Raw genomic sequence first — 18,280 nt, 5'->3', positions numbered from 1 at the left:
GTCACACCCAGATTCCTTGCAGTCTGAGTCGGGGAAACAACAGAGGTGCCGATGTTGATTGTTAGGTCAAGAGTGGGACAATCTTTTCCCGGAAGGAAAATCAGTTCAGTCTTGTCAAGGTTGAGCTTGAGTTGGTGAGCGGACATCCACTGAGAGATGTCAGCTAGACGAGCAGAGATGCGTGCGACGACCTGGGTCTCTGAGCGGGGAAAGGACAGAATTAATTGGGTGTCGTCAGCGTAGCAGTGGTATGAAAAACCATGCGGGCTAATGACTCGAGCGAGTTTGTGTACAAGGAGAAGAGGAGGGAACAAAGAACAGAGCCCTGAGGGACCCCTGTAGTTAATTGGATAGTGTGCTGGACATCGAATCAGGGGATAGCAAGTTTGATTCCCACTGCAGTCAGCATGTCGTTGTGTCCCTGAGACACTTCACCCCAAATTGCTCCTGTGGGGATTGTCCACAGTATTGAGTATGTTAGTCGCTTTGGATAAAAGCCTCTAACAAGTAACATGTCATGTCATGTGATGTAATGTTCTGTCCCTGAGTGAGAAAATACCATTTTCCTCCAGGGTACAATAAGGCTGATCTTATCTTCTCGTTTAATTCACAGTACACTTGAAATGGTTTCTTCCGTACGAGCCAATGTCCTCTGTCTAACTCAATTGAAGGTCAGACAGTTCACACACTTTTGTTCAACAGTACAGTAACTTGTGTTAGTTACAAAGTCTGTGAAAAAAAAAAAAAAGAGCTGGCCTTCAGGAGGCATTTGATCTGACTCAAAATGACAGGCTTATATCGACTCTGTCCATGATTTGTCTAATATCTTAACCATATATTTTTCAGAACCTGTATATTTATAAATGTCATTATATGAAAGTAAGAATTACAATCTTATATATTTAATTTAAAATTGTTTTAAGATATGTATCACAATGGATACTTTACTTGGTAAAAAGTACAATATGCCTGAGCCTGTCAAGCTTCTAAATGCCAAGGACACCCAAAATAGAGCGCTGCCCTGCCAGGACCCCCACCAATCAGACATAAGCTATCATCCACCCACCTAGTGTGCAAGACTCTGCACCATCTGATTAGGATGACACTGCTGTGGAAGATGTACCTGCATTACCTGTTATTGTGTTAATTATAGGGCTGTCAAGTTAAAGCGTTAATAACGCATTAACGCCACTAATTACTTTAACGCGATTAACGCATGTGTATTTTTTGTCCTCGGCCGCCCCGTAGTTTCAGAGCGCATCGAGTTTAAAATATCATCTACAAGCTGATGCTGACAGCCCCGTTCCTGCCGTCCGCTTGCGCCAGACCACACTTCCACGCTCACCAGCAGGCCCTGACTGGCCATTGGGAGGACCGGGAGGGTGTGTGTACTGTATGTGTGGCCCGAGCGAGCGAGAGAGATACCTTACGTGTATTGTTTTTGTTAGCATCTGGTGCTAGCTAGCTGTGCTAACGGATATAAGGAGCTGTTTAAATGAAAACAGAGGAGCGACATTTCGCCGACAACTGCGCTGATCACTTGACTTTATGCAGGTAGCCAGACAGTGGGACATTGTACGAAAAGTCAGCACACTCAGCACGGATAGTGCAACATGATTGCAGCGTCCAGGCAGCTCCCGTTCGAGCATATGCCTTGAGTTGCACATAGCTCCATCACACACACACGCACGCACGCACGCACGCACGCACGCACGCACTTTGTATTATTGTATGAGAGAGGTTCCAGGTTGAATTGATGCGAATATTTTTAATGTTCAGAGGTTGTTGTGTTTAATATTCATGAGAATATTCCTCATTGTTCAAATGATAATAAACATTTGCATAAAGTATATTTGTCCACTCATATGTTGATAAGAGTATTCAAAACGTGAAAAATATTCCGCTAAGGTACATTTAGAACAGATAAAAAATGTGCGATTAATTTGCGATTAAATATTTTAATCGACTGACAGCCCTAGTTAATTATATTCAATGTATTACCATGGTAGGAATTCAGTTTCTCTCTAACATTCAGTGCATCCACTATAGCCGCGTTCACATGCGCGAGATCATCCCGAACGTCACATCTATATTTAGAAGCAAGCTTGCAGCATTTTTATAAACAGCGTTTTTGTAAACGGAGGAGCTACAAAAATGGTAACGTCGACCGAGGAGGTGACAACGTTCCTACATCTCTTTGGGGATGATAAAATCCAGCGGGAGCTCGACGGAACAACTCGAAATGTTAAAGTGTTCCAGGATGTCTCTGCACAGATGTCCGAACGCGGATTTTCGAGGACTTTCCTGCAGTGTAGGGAAAAACTGAAAAAGATGAAGAGTGAATATCGCCAAGTAAAGGACAACAACAACACGAGTGGTGCGGGTAGGAAACACTGGAACTGGTTCGACTTGTTGGACCAGATTTACGGCCATAGACCGGCCAACGTTGGGAGGGAGGGAGGCCTGGACTCTGCAACGGCTTTACTGGAGTCCCTGCAAGGTACGCTCACTTCTAACAAAGAAGTCTATTTTATCCTTACATTAATGTTCGACAACCCAGGCTTTTATGGAGCCCCGAAGAGCTACATAGCTAGCAGCCTTAGCTAGAGCTATTGTTTGCTAACACCATATGTGCCATTGTTTACATTCAGTTTTTCTTTTCTATAGTTGTTGTTGCTATTTAGTGTTGTGCTGCAGTAGTTTGTGGAATTAACAAGTCATTTTGCTGTTCTAGATGATTACATTGGGACTAGTGAGGAGGAACATTCCCGAACAACGGGTGATGGCAGTGTTCCGCCCATAACATCGTCATCGAATCCAGAACGGACCACAACTCGACCACAGACACCAGCCGAAGAACCGACACCAACTCAACCACCAACGCCGAGTGCCATCACGACACCGCAGCGTGTGGTTCTAGGTAAGAAATAGAAATGGCAAAACGACTGGAATTGTGTTGTTTTTTTTTAAATCTTGGATCATCCATTGTCAGTAATTAAAATAAGCTATACCACTGTGTGGAAATGCTCTGTTACAAGTAAAGTCTTATCTATTAAGCAGCTAGTACAGTTGTGTGTGACATCCTATCATATACTTACTTTTATAAAACGGTTACCAAGTGTGGCAATATGAAAGAAAAATACACACTCTAATTTAAATAGTTTTTATTAGTAAATAATGATGTTCAAAATAAAATAGTCCCTCCGTTGCCTTCTGCACAAGACATAGTGCAAGGTGGTTGCTATGCAACAACACTAACAGCAAGCGAACATATTAGACAGAGAGCGTTGATTCATTATTTGGCTGTTTATTTACATTAATGTGTATGTTGCTGTTTATTGTGCATCCACTGAAAAACTGTCCAGCATCAGTAGCATGGCTTACGTGGTCACTTGTATAATAATAAATAATAATCATGGATTACATTTTTTATTAGAGCGCTTTTACAGGTGCTCAAAGCGCTTTACAAATACACATTACACATATTAGACATGTAAGAGTCATTACTGTGCACATTACCCACAGGAGCAAATGCGGGTAAAGTGTCTTGCCCAAGGACACAACGGCCTGACGCAGTGGCGGCCGAGGGGGGATTCGAACTGGAGTTCACCAACGCCCCCTTGATCTGATGACCAACGCCCCTTGATCTGATGACCAACTGCGCCAAAACCGCCCCAATAGGTTGAGGTTGTTCGAGGCTGTTGCTTGGCGTGGCGAGAATATTGCTCCACTTTCTCCGGTCCCGAGATTGGGCTTCCAGTAGCTCTGGATAGAGCTTTCGCACCTGTGGCCACTAACGATCATAATTTCTCTGATTTGTTTCAAGACCCGCATCAGAAAGCTTTTGAATGGTGGTACTTTTCCAGTTGGTCTACCTGCTCTTCACGTAGCTCTGACTGCATGTCGTAGTTTAGGTGCTTTTTTTTCTGGACATTGGCACTGCTCAATCCACTCCTCAATACTATAATAAGACAATTTTTCATAAGTTTCCATTTTATGCTTTGTAAGTTTGTTTCGTAACGGAAGAAATTTAAATATATTTATAAAACTGACAAGTCAAATCAAGCAATCTGGTCGATAGCTTTTTTGCGGACCACTTTGATTACAGATTTGAAAACATCGTTGCTTGCTTTAAAATTAGCACAATTCCTTATGTTAAACCTTCAAAAGTATCTAGATATCCCTGCCCTAATGCCAAAGGAACTGCACACTGAATATGTTTTGCCGTTTGATGTCTATGTCTGGACCGCTGCGTCAAAAAGGAGGGCTTCTGCCCCGTTACTTCTCCGCTGCTTTCTTGTTCCAGTATGAAAAGCAAAGGGAGTTTGCTTTTCAGCCCAACGGTATACTGTTTTTGTCAGACGCGGAGGGATACTGACTTGTTGTGAAAAGTAACTTACAATCCTACCCGTGGTATACGCTCTGTATATCACGGCTAAGAACCAATCAGATTGCTTGATTTGACTTGTCCGTTTTATAAATATATTTATATTCATTATCAACAGGCTGGACATAATGTAATTCACTTTCACAATCATTGTAAACATCTAGGGCCAGAACTTTCTTTAGTTCATCCTTACTTTTGTTCTGTTTATACATGTTATTCTTATATCCTTGTGGGACCTGTACCTGTCCTGTGTTTTTTCCTTATTGCTAATTATTATCTTATTGTCACCCAGGCAAGAGGAAACAAGGAGGAGAGGATCGAGCCCAGCAGGAACGGCACCATGAACAGCACATGGCCCAGCTTTTCATGATCTGATATTTCCTCAAATGTTGTTATTATGGGGCAGTACTTACTGGTGCTTGAAATTCAAATATTTACTAAATATTCAATTTAGATAACATTTTTGTTTAAAACATTTGACAAACACATGTATATGAAAAAAAAAAGATGTATTTATGTTCAATACAATGAATACAATGCATATTTAGGTATTCAGGTAGCGCATCAAACCCTCTCTGATGTCAGTGCCCTTCTCCTCTGCACCTTGAGCCACTGCTACCCCAGGCTCTGCTGCTGCATTCCACCCATCATCATAGTCCTCTCCATGACTCTCGCAGAGGTTATGCAGAGCACAGCATGTCAGCACCATTGATTTCACAAGTTTCACATCACAGTCATTTCTTTTCATGAGGCAACGTCACCTTCCCTTCAGCCTACCAAATGCGTTTTCAACCACTACCCGTGCGCTGCAGATTTTCTTGTTGTATACCACATGTTCTGCTGTCAGCCGTCCAGTGTCTGGGAAGGGTTTTAAGAGCCAGCTTTGCAAGGGATAGGCATTGTCTCCCAGGATGTAATAGCCAGCATTCACCCCACCAATGTCCCTGGTGCAAGGTGGAAAGTAGTTGCCACGACTGGCCAACTCTCACAATGAGAACAGTCTCAAAACCCGAGCGTCATGCATGCTCCCAGACATTCCTGCGAACACATTCCAGAAATGTCCCTTTCCATCTACAACTCCTTGAAGGATGATGGAGTGCCAGCCTTTCCGGTTGAAATAGTCACAGTGTTATTCCTGTGGTGCCAAGATGGGTATTTGTGATCCATTAATAGCACCTACACACTGTGGGAGCCCCCACCGGTTCTCAGTGTAGGCAGCCATTTCTGCAAACTTCTGCCGGTCTGGTGAACAAATTAGTTCCGGTACTAACAGACATCCTGAAGTTATCCACCAACTGAGTGTGTGTGAAAGATGGAACAATCACAGACCACCACTCGGTAGCTCGGTCGAGCATCCAAACACATGGTCTGCGGCGACGTAACTTCTGAAATACAAAAACAAAAGCATACATATTTTAATACGTAAAAGTGGTAGCTACAATTAATTAAATACTTGAAACACTTTGTTCGTATTGTGAGCGTGAGCGTAAACACATGGCTAGTTAGCGAACGTTAGCTTACCGAGTAGCGTTGTCGTCTAGTCCTGTTGTAGTCTCTGCAACGTTGTAGGACTTCCAAAACTCTCTTGTCAGCTTCTTCTGCATCTCGTCTTGCTATACGCAGCCTACTTTGAAACATCACTTTCCTGCTTGCTGTGATCACTTTCCTTTTTGCTGTGATAACAAGCCACACACCAAGAAAGAAGTAAACGATCGCTTCCACATCCTCCATTGTTGTGTGTGTTTTGTGAGTTGTGTCGCATTGAAGATGACGCCACTGCAGTTTTACCCAGCGTCGCTCCGCCCAAAAAGCAGATCGCCCCGCCTACACTGCGTCGCTACCCCAGGTCCTAAACTGTAATGGAAATGCGCCACGGCCTCGGACGGCCAGCGAGGCAGCCCGAGGCCTGAGCGAGGACGCTTAGGGACGCTTAAACGGGGCTACCCCGCTGCAGTGGAAATGTGCCATAAGTACCAATCGCGTTCACACCGGAGTACTTTTCCCTGAGGGAAGATTACGCAAATTAGCTGCTGACGTCACTTCTTCTGCTTTGGGTTTACTGGCAGGCTGCAAACAATTTCACGGCGTATACTGCTGCCTGAATTCCCGGACGGGAGTCCCCGGAGTTGGGGACTGGCTTCAGTAGAAATTGAAGCCTTCCGAATAAATCGCCAGAACGCCGACACCTCCTCATCACTCCACCGCTCCCATGTTTTTTTTTGTGTTGCCTTAAGTTATTTTCTCTCCGTTGGTGCGCGGGGCTAATGCTAATAATGCTAATGTCACAAATACAATGGCGGCTTCACAAAACTTTTCAGAGTTTTACGGGGCGTGGTTTGCAATTCGCCCAGCCAATCAGAAATGGGGCACTTTTTCCCCCAGGATATGGGGGTAAAAGTTCCCGGCACTAAGTACTCTTTTTGGTGTGAACGCAACATAAGGGGAAAAGTACTCCGGTGTGAACGCGGCTTATGGAAACATTTTTTTAAAATGTATTTTGTAAATGGTTTCTCTTTGGTTAACAAATTGAAATGTGTTCAACAGGCATTACAATAATTCAATATTCAGTTTTGTATTGACTTGAGTGACCTTAGTGATTCACTTTCAGGCCTTAGTACCATTCTCAGCTCACTAATGGCGCATTTCCACTGGAGGGCCTTGCACGGCTTAGTACGGTATAGTTAGGCCTTGGTAGACCAGGCTCACTTTATGCTGCGTTTCCATTACAGTTTCGGAACTGGGGCAGTAACTATAGTAACACAGTGTAAGCGGAGCCGTGACGTCATCTTCAATGCGAAACACAAAACCAACATCAGCCGTTAGCTGTTAGCCCTCAGAGCTCACAGCTCCTTATATCTGTTCAGAAACTAGACAAAAGTTAAACAAGTACAATCCACAGACTGTCTGTGTCATGGCGAATACAGTTGCTGGTTTATTTATGTCTGTAGGCCATTGTTGTGAGTGTGGACGGTCGGAGCATATACTGCGTTAGCTTAGCCGATCTCCATTCAGAAAACACGCATTTTAAAAGGTTTTTCGCCTGCCGTCTGTCTGCAGACTTTTCAAAGCATTAATTCATGGTTTTTACTAACCGGTATCAGTATGTTGTTACTTTGGCATCATTTTAAAACTTGTATTACAATTAAATCACGGTCAAATATGTGACACTTCATATACGCATTTTGCGCAGTCCGGTCAGCTCGCTAAACAGAGGGCGGAGCTTCAGGTGATCATGCAGAGCTGCATGTCTCCTTCAGACTCAGCAGCTGATCTGATCTCTCTCTCGCGTCCGGTTACACTTCACTCTCGTTTATGTCCATATCGATCAGATCCAGCTCTCCGGATCGGCCTTTATAGAGAGCACCGATCAAACTATTTAGAGTGAATATCGGCCGATAATGACCGGCGGGGCTCGGGCTCCCCCCCCCGTTGACAGTTCACTGTCTAGCACTGGCTTCGTAGTGCACTGATCGATTAGGCTAAACTAACCTGTAGCTGCTCCCTCCACACTCACAACAACTTCATACAGACATAAATAACGCACATTTAAAACGGTTTTGCATGCCGTTTTTGTGTACACACAAGCATTCATCAGTGGTTCGGAAAGTGGCGCTGTACCTTAATAATATAAAGGCTTGTATTTGCGTGCATTTCCTGTTCGGAAAGTGGCAATGTACTGAGAGTGGAGGTGTCCTGAGATTAGCGCCTGCAGGCAGGCTCCAGTGACCTGTCAACTCCGGAGTGTGCAAAATGCGTACATGAAGCGCGACGTCATGAACCCAGGAAATCTACCCTCGTCGGGGCGCGCTCATGTGATTGGCTTAGAATTGAGGAGAGATCTGATTGGCTATAGATAGAAAAATTACAAGTACGAATCGGCTGACCGTCAGGGGAGTCTCAAAAAACCCACACACGAATGCACAGCGATCCATGCACAGAAAGCGGTTTGTGTTTGCAGGTTCAGAGGTTTTAAACGGAAAACAAATATGTGTTGATCAAAAATACACATTTAAAACTTTTTTCTGTATTTGGATTTTATTTACGTGTATATGAAACGGAACACATTTGTGTGTGCATTGAAAAATACAAGTGTGAATCCTTTTGCGCATCATGAAATACAAGTGTGAATCCTTCTGTGTGCATGTGTGTATTATGAGACTGTTCTGAGCCCATAGAATTTTGGAGAGCCAGAAAAACGAGTGCAGGGGTATTCTACTAAAATTCAACGAGATCCAGTTAGAGAAAATGTCCCCATGCAAAGGTCCGGAACATCAAAATGTCTAACTTGCTTTATGAATTAGTGTGATATATATTGAAGTAGCCTGCAGCTTTATCAACGTCTGCATGTAATCAACAACTGACAAGTCAAATCAAGAAAGTACAATTCATAAACAACCATATTTATTGTCAATGAACATTGATATTTCTGATATTGAATACAGATATATGTCACATGGCAATGTATTTTAATTATTCATTATTGCATGGTTTTAAGTGTCTGTGTTTTATACCTTTTTATTGTGTGATTTTACTCTGAAATGTGTTTGCCTTTTTAACTGGTTTTAACTTCCTGCTGCATGCTTTTATTTTGAAATGTTTGGATTGTCCTTGCCATGCTGATTGACAATGAGTGACCACACCTGGAGCCAATTTACACGCCTATAAAGGGAAGGAGTGGAGCAGCAGAGGAAAGATGGAAACGGGGACGGAAACTGGGACTGAGAGAAACTGAAGGAGACAGCAGAGGCACACGCAACAAAGGGATTAAAAGACCACGGCAGTCCAAGAGAGGGTCGACGGAGCACCTTTGCAGCCTCTGGTTTTGAGAAAAGACTTTTAACCCTTTTAACATTTGAATTCTTTGTATTGTATTTAAAAAATAGTTTTAGACTGCTCTGATTTTAGTTTTCTCAGTAAAGATTTTATGTTCTACTGAATAAATTGTGTTTTAAACTTGGTAGTTGGCTCCTTGATTACCCAGTTTTGCTCTCCACCTGATTTAAAAGAGCCCTTTCCCTCTCCAAAAAGTATTACCCCTCCCCCTCCTTTACATATAGAGTAAATACTGTGGATGTGTGTAATGTTCCTCTCGGGGTGCATTTATAAATAAAATAGCTTTTGAAAATGTGTGCATCTTGAAAGTGCTTCATTTTAGATAAATACAATAAAGTGTAGCAGCAGCTTGAGTTTCCCTTTTTCTTTGTTAACCGTTTCACCCGATTATAGAACAATATCAGTCTTTACACATCATAACAATTGAACAGTTTTAAAGTTTCTCTTTCTTTCCCTCTCATATTGCAGTCCCTCACTGACATTGTTCTGTTCAGTGTGAGAATTGAGCTCGAACTTGTCCTGCCAGGAGTTTAGATCTGGGCTGAAATGGTGTCAGGGCCATTCTCATACACACATGGCTCATTGGTTAGCCTCGGTTAGCCTGCCCTGGAACGATATTTAGTTTTAATTTTGATCCTGGTGGACTGATTATATTAGACTCTGAGACTGCTCATTTGACCTCAGTTCTGACTTGAGAGGGAATGTTTGGTCAAACACTTTGTGTTTTGTGGCGTTTTGGCACTTTTAATGAGCGCCACGGTCTCTGAACAAATGAGACACACTGGTTCTGTGCTCCTAGTGGGCAGGATGAACATGAATGAGTCCACTCAGGGTGCAAAGCTCTGTTCTCACTGTCCACTTTCCTCTTCTTGGAGAGCGCCATGTGTAATTATTTGTCTCTCCCTGTCTGCCGCTAACACGCCTGTTCACTCTCCTCTCCGCTTCTCTCCCTGTATCGCTCACTTGTCTCTTTCACCCCCTGTCGGCAGCAGTTAAATATAATCGCCCCGTCAAAATTGAAATCCCCTATTAGCGTATTGATTATAGGTCCGGGTCCGTATTGGTCGGCGTCCGCCTGTTGCCGACCCCTGACCTAGTGGAAACGCAACCATAAACGGGCCAGGCACGGCACCCTTAAACCGTGCTGTAGTGGAAATGCGCCATTAATGCATCACACTGCCGTGTACTTTATAAGCCTTGCTAGAAGCATCATCAACTTCCCAGACGACGTCTGTTGCATTCTTCATCGGCGGCGTGCAAAGCTGTAAAGGATGCCTTCGGGCCACACTGGAGGAATGGTTTTGAGGATTCATTGTGTACAGCAGGTCTCTTTACTGCAAGGGAGCTTGTAGTCTGTCTATCTGCTGTCCATTTTATATAATCCCATCAGATAAATTCACCTCTGTTTTATCAAGCTCACATTGCTCACTGGTGCAAGGAAATCTCCTCTGATGCCCAGGGTCGCATACCGACAAAGTGTCACACAGAGAGACACTAGCTACCTAGGAAGAGACTCAAAATTACAACAAAGGAAAAAAAATGTACTGCAAGGAGACACAAAAAGACCATAAAGATCCTACAACTAAAACAACAAAACAACTACAAAAACATTAAAAACAGCTGCTAAAAGATACAAAAATATCACAAACAATCTACAAAGAGATGCAAACCAGCTGCAAAAAGACACTACAATACCACAATAACTTCATAACGACTATGAAAATAAGCAAAACAACAACAGAGATGTCTACAGACTACAAAGGCACCCAACATGACTGTAAAGAGACATATCATATACAAAGAAAGACATTAAGACTACAAAATAAATAAAATCAAAGAAAAACACAAACACAGTGTAAGACTAGGAAGTGATGCGGCCCTTGACTGTCAGGTGAAAAAAGAAAAGGCGAGTACCAGTGTTCATAAAACAGGAAGTTAGTTATTGTATTTTTGCCCACCAACCCAGTCAGCACAGTGGCTGTGACATTCAGCTCATGGAGGCATTTATTGTAGATTAAAGCATGAATCACCTCATTGAAGCAATTAGAGCCAAAATTGCATTCCTTCCCTTAGTCTTACTTCGGAAAGATTTGAACGCATACATCCCAAATAAATGTGTATTAAATCCACCTAGAAATCAAAGCACAAATGAATTTTTGGAACTCCAGTAATGCTCTGAGAATTATTAGGTTTTTAATTCTTCTTTATAAAAGTTATCCAGTGTAGTCGTCTGCTTGTCAAGGGGGATCCGCCAACAGGAACTGGTAATAGCTCATTTAGCATACTTCTAATGGTGCCACATCTAGCTCACCGACTCCATGGCATCATTCTATTTCCTGTTCACATCCACCAAGGCCCCCCGAATAGACATAAAACAGTGATTAACACTGTGACTGTGGTTTAATGTACCCTTCCTGCAGCAGTCAAATGACCGTGCTGAGGACCATTGAGGGGGAAAAAAATATGATGGGATAGCTGAAACATGGGAGAGGAAAAAGGCAGACCCTGAATGTTTTGTTTTTCTAATTGAGCCATTGAAACAACTATATTCTTAACACTTATATTTCGGCATAGTCATACTATCCATAGTAACAAAACTAGGAGGGGTAGGGAAATTATATCCCACCTTTTAAACTGCCGCAAACTGGTAGTAGCCTACCAGGATTATATGACTTGGCTCAGCAAATCGCTAACGATAAAAAAGGATAGATCAAGATGTATTTCCATCTTTATATTTGTATTTTATTAGTCGATTGTGTTCTAATCAGAGCTTTGTCTTAAAACGTTTCTATACAGCTAAATTGCATTTTCAGTATCACATATTTACCAGGAAATGGACTACAGTTTAAAAGATATGGTTCATGTAAAGTGAAAAAAACAACAAAAAATCCTTGGTTGCGTTTTGTTAAAATAATTACCTTTACTCTGTTATTTTAATAGACGTATATTAAAACGGAATCCAGAACTACAAGTTTCCCTTGAAGCTTTATTTAAAAATTGCATTGTGTTCCCATAAAAACAAAACGGCATTGTCATCGACCAGGCTACTATCCTGTCATTCCCAGTCATCTGCTAAACACATTGGCACCCTTGGTTAGAGGATTAAACTTAGAAGACGAATGACAAACCTGGACAGGAAGTTGCAATTCTTTCATTATGGGTAAAGGTGTGTGCTCTCCTCTGCCTTTAAGTCAATACATGGTTTGTTGGCATGGAAAGCATTCTGACTTAATGCCATCATTAGCTTGTGACAAGAAGGAATCATTAGTTTAAATAAAGAATGGCTAAATAGCTTGGTTTCAGTCACGTGACTTCTACGACGCGCGACATTCAAGTGGAGGTCAGGAAGTGAAAACGCAATCATTCATCAACCCAGGAATCATGGAGGACACCGACTATGTCAAACAATTAAATGAACCTGCACGCCGCGCATATCGTGAAAAAAATCACAGCACACATCGGATATGATCCGTATCAGCTGAAAAAGAGCGACTTTTCTCGTGATTTATCAGATTAGCCCGCTGTCGAGGCGATGGATATCACCAGCTACCTCGTCCTTCATACCTCCTACTACACGGTTAGCCAAATGAAAGCGTATAAAAGCCTGGAAGCTTTCAACTACTTTGTGTGTGAATGACTGAATGACCTCGGCACCAAAGAGGCATTAAACAAATGTCGCCTTGTTTTAGCCCGGGTGAGTGTTAACTACCTATACCTTCTTATCTCTAAGTAGCATTATTAGGAGACATCTAGCTAGCTAACTTTAGCTACATGGACTCATGTAAGGCAGTGTTACGGCTGTCGCCTTGCCTTCAGCATTAACTGGCCTGTGAGTGTTCTGTGTGTATACAGTGGGGCAAAAAAGTATTTAGTCAGCCATCAATTGTGCAAGTTCTCCCACTTAAAAAGATGAGAGAGGCCTGTAATTTTCATCCTAGGTAAACTTCAACTATGAGAGACAGAATGGGGGGAAAGAATCCAGGAAATCACATTGTAGGATTTTTAATGAAATAATTGGTCAATTCCTCGGTAAAATAAGTATTTGGTCACCTACAAACAAACAAGATTTCTGGCTCTCACAGACCTGTAACTTCTTCTTTAAGAGCCTCCTCTGTCCTCCACTTGTTAACTGTCCGGTTACACTTCACTCGCACCTGTCAAGTTTGTAGGTCAACCATTCCCAGAGGTCTGGAGAAACCCCATTAAAAAAACGTGGAGAGGTTGTTACAGCACACTGTAACTGTATGGCTGGGTAAGTCATTAAATAAATATCCCAGCCCAAAGCATATTTGACACAACACTTAAGCTGAGACAAAATAATGCCTGCTATAATATTCATGTTATACCATTACTAGTTTTTACGATCAATCTAGTTATTCTAGTATGTCTCTGTCTATACAGTTTGTCAGAATCCTGCTCACATGTTGGAGCACTTCTGTTTGCAATCGAAGCAGGTGTGAAGATGAGAGAGACTGCATCCTGCACCACTGAGAAGTGCAAGTGGCTAATGCCATCACATGTGAAAAAGGTATTCAGACCCCAGTGGTCAGTCAGCTGTTCATGCCGTCCTTGCCTGTCTCATTGTTACACTGCACCTACATGTATGTTCACATACATGTCGGTCTGTCTCTCACATGTGCAGATTCCTGCTGCTCCAGTTGCGATGATAGACTTTTCATCCGCAAAATCCAAAAAGCAAAAACAGGTGAGAAGCACACATTTCAGCGTCCCACAGTCCAGGGTTCAAAATTGGAGCAAGGATCAGAGAGGTATATGCAGTTTTTCAAGACTTTGAGCAGAAATTCCCCAAGAAGTGCTGCACTGATGTCCAGGGAACCATATTACAAAGAATTTGTCCCTAAATCTGTGAGCAAGCTACCTAAACAACTACCTCAGTATAGGACACCAGAAATGCTGTCCCGTTACTTCTCCGCTGCTTCCTTGTTCCAGTTTGAAAAGCAAACTGCAGGCAGTTTGCTTTTCAACGCAACTGTATACAGTTTTTATCAGACGCGGAGGGATACCGACTTGTTGTGTAAAGTAACTTACAATTCTACCCGTGGTATACGCTGATTATATCACGGCTAAGAACCAATCAGATTGCTTGATTTGACTTGTCCGTTTTATAATGTACAATGTTCTATTTCTGTTCCTTGTTGTATACATTACAGGTATGGATGCAAATACGAGGCAACTGCCCGAAAGCAGTAAGAAGGAGTACAAAGTCTGCACCACCAGGGTTTCAGCTGTAAAGACAGCGGGCTTTGGCTGAACCCTCAATGGCCATACATGGGAGCGTCGCCAGACGGATGTGTCACGTGCACCTGCCATGGAACTGGTATCTGTGAGATAAAGGTAAGTTATTTGTTCAGTATTGTGCTACAGTAAAGCGGGTAAGTATAGGATTGTGACGTGATCCTGAGTCTGGGGATCCTCTCCCAATACATTTTGAGCTGCAGACACTTATTTACAGTACAATATATTACTTTTCTTTTCATTGAACTTTTAGTGCCCACACAGCAAACAAGAGGAAGCCAATCTTCGCCTGTGTGCTGGAGAACAGGGCTTCTGTCTCGTCAACGATGGGGGCACTGTGAAAGTGGACAGGAGACATAACTACTACCATCAAGTACAGGCTCAGCTCCACGTCGTTGACGTTGACTACTGCGACTTTGTTGTCTGGACTAAAAATGACCTCTTTGTAGAGAGAATTGTGCGTGATGTGGACCTGTGGGACAACATCATTCCCAGAGTTGAGAGTTTCTTCAGACTATGTGTTCTCCCTGAAGTGTTGGGACAGCAACTTACAAGGGGAAAAGTAAAAGTCATAAAGAGTTGGTGTGCTCATTTTTTTCCACAAGAACATGATAGTGCATAACTATCAGGTGACTAAAAGCCTCCTCTCCCTGTCTGCTGTTCCATTTTTCCGTTTCAGTTGCAAGATGATCAGGAGGGAGAGAAGGCGTGATTACCAGCACCTGTGGTCTGTCCCGGTCCCGGAAGTTGTGGTTCTCTCCTTGTTGCATTATTATTTGCACAGTGGCAGCTCTTTAACCTGCATTACAGCACCTTCATATTCACTGACCACACTCACTAGAGGAAGTAGGGCTGTGTGATATATTGCTATTGTAAAAAAGCTGTTTACTGAAAAGATTAAATAATACTAAGAAGACTGAATAATACATGGTTTCTTATTTACATTTACAATAATCCTATATGGCCATACATGGGAGCGTCACCAGACCAATTGTCATCTCTATAATATTGTTGAATGAATTAAGCCTGAATATAGATGAAAGTTGTATATTGAGTAGGGCTACACAATTTAGAACACACAAAAAGATGTTTACTGAAAAGACTTTAACACAAGATATTTGAACACAAAAAGATGTTTACTGAAAAGATTAAATGATACTGAATAATACATGGTTTCTTATTTACAAGACTACAGCTCAATTACTTTACTCCAATGGGACGACAGACACTGACAGATTAGACAAGGCACAGTAAATAACCCCAATCTTGTCAATTAATGCTAGTGTCTCACCTGGTTTTGTTAGCATGTGCTCTATGGGCACAGCCCTGCTTTGCAGAATCTGATATTTTCTTCTGACTAATCCTACGACTCTTTCGACATGAATACGCACATTAGCTATTTTTCTTGTCTCTTCCACCTCGTATGCTGACAGCTGACTTTTCCCCCTGGTGAATGCAGGCATCTTTATTGAAGCACAGTAAAATCCCACACTATCGCCAATATCGAACCCACGGTCTGCTAGGACAATATCTCTGGGTAACAGGTTTTTTAGGAGCCCACTCTGTATTGTGATCTGTTTATCACTAACTCTTCCTCCCCAGGCACAAGATATGTAAGTGACATAGCCTTGGGGAGCAACACCAATCAGAAATGTAACAGTATGGTGATGCTTGTAGTTGGACCATGTTTGTGCTCTAGCTAGTAAATTAGAGGGCCTCTCAATAAAAACTTCAAAACAGTCAAGAATCACAGCAACTCTACATCCAAATGCCTGTTTGAATCCCATTGGCATTGTAGCTTGAAGTACATGTCGCTCTGGCCACTCAATTATAAATGCTGTACTCTCATGAAGGATGTCAATTAACGTATGCCAAATTCTAGAAGCAGTGGAGAGAGAGATGTTGAAGCTGAAAGCCAAATCTTTCAGAGGGAGATTTAGTCTCAGCCTCAGCAAAACTAAAATGAACTGTTCAAATTTGGAGAGCACAGACACAGGTGAAAAACCTGAAGTAAAACTAAGAAGTTGAACTTTGTGTCCAGTGCCTTTGTCCAAAGATCTCCCAGCTCTGTTGTGTTCTGTCTCAGAACTCCATCCTCTCGATGTCCTCCATCGTTAAATCAGTCTGGCATCCTGCATCAAGCATAATTAGTTATTTAAAATAGTCAAATATGAATGTGAATTGTTGTGAAGTTATCTTTTTGACAACCTTTTTACAGACATGCAAGTTCTCTGTTCCAATTATTGCAGATTCTCAAGTTAGTACTCTATTTTCTAAACCTAAACCTAATTCAAAGTTTGCATTGATTTTCTGACAATCACATTTGTAATATTTAATAATAATGCTGGTGGTTAATTTACCTTGTTGGTCATTTAATATCCCACTGGTGTCCTCTGGTTGTGGGCTGTCAGACGGGGGCTGCGTCGGTTCTGGGCTCTCGGTTGTCTGCAGGAGATCCAACAAAGCCTCTGCACATTCTGATTGTCTTTGTTGGTCTTCCTTGAGCTCCATCCTCTGCTCTTGTCGAAGAGATGCCTCTGATCTGGGCTTACTTGTTGTGTGGTAACCGAGGCTGACAGTGGGAGCCCAGTCTACCGACTCAACGTCACCCAAAGCGCTAGGGCACCCTAAAAAGTCCCAACAAAGTCCATATTAGACTACAGGTAACTTAAACATGATCAGTATTACTAAGTAAATAAGCATTTAACCACAACCCAATAATACATAAACAAAGCCACAAAAACCAAGTTATCTAATACCTCTGATGAAGTGGTCGCTGCAGACACGTGCATTAGACGATTCTGCTCCTCCCGACCGCAGATGTAGGTTTGAAAGCCATTTTTTCCGGCGTTTCTCGGTTAACTTCTTAAATTGCTCAGCTTTATGGACGACAACCTTCGGCACTCGGTAAAACCTCTTGTTTTTCTCTCGGCCGGATCGATTGGAACAACCGTAAACTACACAACACACCGGCATTTTCACAATGGTAACAACAGCTAGATCCTCTGTAGAAAATTACTTCCTGACCTCCAATGGAATTTCGCGCCAAAGGAACGCAGCGGTGTGACGTCAAGTGAAACCAAGCTATTGGACAATGGAAGACAGTTTGGAAACCTTTTGTTTCTGGCAGCTTATGTTATTGGATCACATTTTTCCCATCAATTGTAGCTATTTTCATTTCCTATAATGTTGCATTTTTTCAGACTTTACTGAAGTCCTATGATTGTTCCTGTGCAGTTAGCAGCTGGAGCCTTTCACACTCTATCCCATACTTTCTGCATTACCTTCTCTGCAGTGAATCCGAGCAATCTCTCTAATATGCACTAATCAAACTCCAGAGAATATGGTCCTTCCTTTCTCTGCCACACTTTGGCTGTGGTACGACACTTAATATGAAAATGAAAAAGTCTGAGTAATTGCGCCGGTCAGCGTGTCGCATTTATCAACATGCATACGAAGCGAGGGAAAAGAGGGAGGCAGGGAAACAGAGAGCATCAGGCAGAGAGGTCAATTGTAAACAAATAGAAAAAGAGAAAGAAGAGGTCAGGGAGAAAATAGTGGGAGACTTAGTAACAAAGAAGAGGGAGACAGGAGAGGTCAGCGAGGCACAGCAAGCAAATGAGCAAATGAAGAAAAGACAGACAGAAGGCAAGAAGACAGTGAAGGAGGAGGAGAGGAAGGTCAGTGATGAAGAGGCAAACAGGCTGCCAGACTCCCCACGGCACAGACTGACTCACATACTGAAGGGGGGGGGATGAAGGAAGGGAAGGCCGACAATGCCAACCTAGAGACTCAGAGCATGAG

The 18,280-nt window shown here is 42.5% G+C and overlaps 2 protein-coding genes and 1 long non-coding RNA gene across 4 annotated transcripts; 2 read left to right on the top strand and 1 right to left on the bottom strand.

Annotated features, from left to right (window-relative positions):
• The first annotated feature begins 1,110 nt into the window (after positions 1–1,110).
• LOC307031257 (uncharacterized protein) lies at positions 1,111–9,344 on the top strand. 2 transcript variants are annotated; one of them, XM_079668208.1, is made up of 3 exons: positions 1,111–2,500; positions 2,735–2,920; positions 4,680–9,344. In XM_079668208.1, the coding sequence occupies exons 1-3, from the start codon at positions 2,155–2,157 to the stop codon at positions 4,760–4,762; spliced, it is 615 nt and encodes a 204-aa protein (XP_079524334.1). In that variant the 5' UTR covers positions 1,111–2,154; the 3' UTR covers positions 4,763–9,344. The 2 variants fall into 2 exon arrangements, with proteins under 2 accessions (XP_079524334.1, XP_079524333.1); XM_079668207.1 differs by having other exon boundaries at positions 3,526–9,344.
• Positions 9,345–13,861: 4,517 nt separating this feature from the next.
• LOC307034448 lies at positions 13,862–14,785 on the top strand. Its single transcript, XR_013806918.1, has 3 exons — positions 13,862–13,925; positions 14,392–14,575; positions 14,730–14,785. It is a non-coding gene; the product is annotated as an uncharacterized lncRNA (long non-coding RNA).
• Positions 14,786–15,544: 759 nt separating this feature from the next.
• On the bottom strand, positions 15,545–18,046 carry LOC307030910 (uncharacterized protein). The gene is made up of 3 exons (XM_079667546.1): positions 17,236–18,046; positions 16,837–17,103; positions 15,545–16,608 (listed from the first exon to the last, which is right to left on the bottom strand). Exons 1-3 carry the CDS (start codon positions 17,450–17,452, stop codon positions 16,559–16,561), a joined length of 534 nt encoding a protein of 177 aa, XP_079523672.1. The 5' UTR covers positions 17,453–18,046; the 3' UTR covers positions 15,545–16,558.
• Positions 18,047–18,280: the final 234 nt, after the last annotated feature.

The sequence above is a fragment of the Notothenia rossii genome, assembly GCF_949606895.1.
Source record: "Notothenia rossii genome assembly, chromosome: 3".
In the NCBI taxonomy this organism is placed as follows: domain Eukaryota; kingdom Metazoa; phylum Chordata; class Actinopteri; order Perciformes; family Nototheniidae; genus Notothenia; species Notothenia rossii.
Note: the sequence above shows the minus strand (reverse complement) of the source record. Positions and strands in the feature narration are given on the sequence as shown.

What these genes read in the sequence shown, in the direction of transcription:
- LOC307031257 (XM_079668207.1), top strand. Translation starts at nt 2,155, where the DNA reads ATGGTAACGTCGACCGAGGAGGTGACAACGTTCCTACATCTCTTTGGG. An exon ending in TTTACTGGAGTCCCTGCAAG is followed by an intron (nt 2,501 to 2,734) that starts GTACGCTCACTT and finishes TTGCTGTTCTAG; the next exon opens with ATGATTACATTGGGACTAGT. An exon ending in ACCGCAGCGTGTGGTTCTAG is followed by an intron (nt 2,921 to 3,525) that starts GTAAGAAATAGA and finishes CATTACCCACAG; the next exon opens with GAGCAAATGCGGGTAAAGTG.
- LOC307030910 (XM_079667546.1), bottom strand. Translation starts at nt 17,452, where the DNA reads ATGCCGGTGTGTTGTGTAGTTTACGGTTGTTCCAATCGATCCGGCCGA. An exon ending in CAGCGACCACTTCATCAGAG is followed by an intron (nt 17,104 to 17,235) that starts GTATTAGATAAC and finishes GGGACTTTTTAG; the next exon opens with GGTGCCCTAGCGCTTTGGGT. An exon ending in GATATTAAATGACCAACAAG is followed by an intron (nt 16,609 to 16,836) that starts GTAAATTAACCA and finishes TGCTTGATGCAG; the next exon opens with GATGCCAGACTGATTTAACG.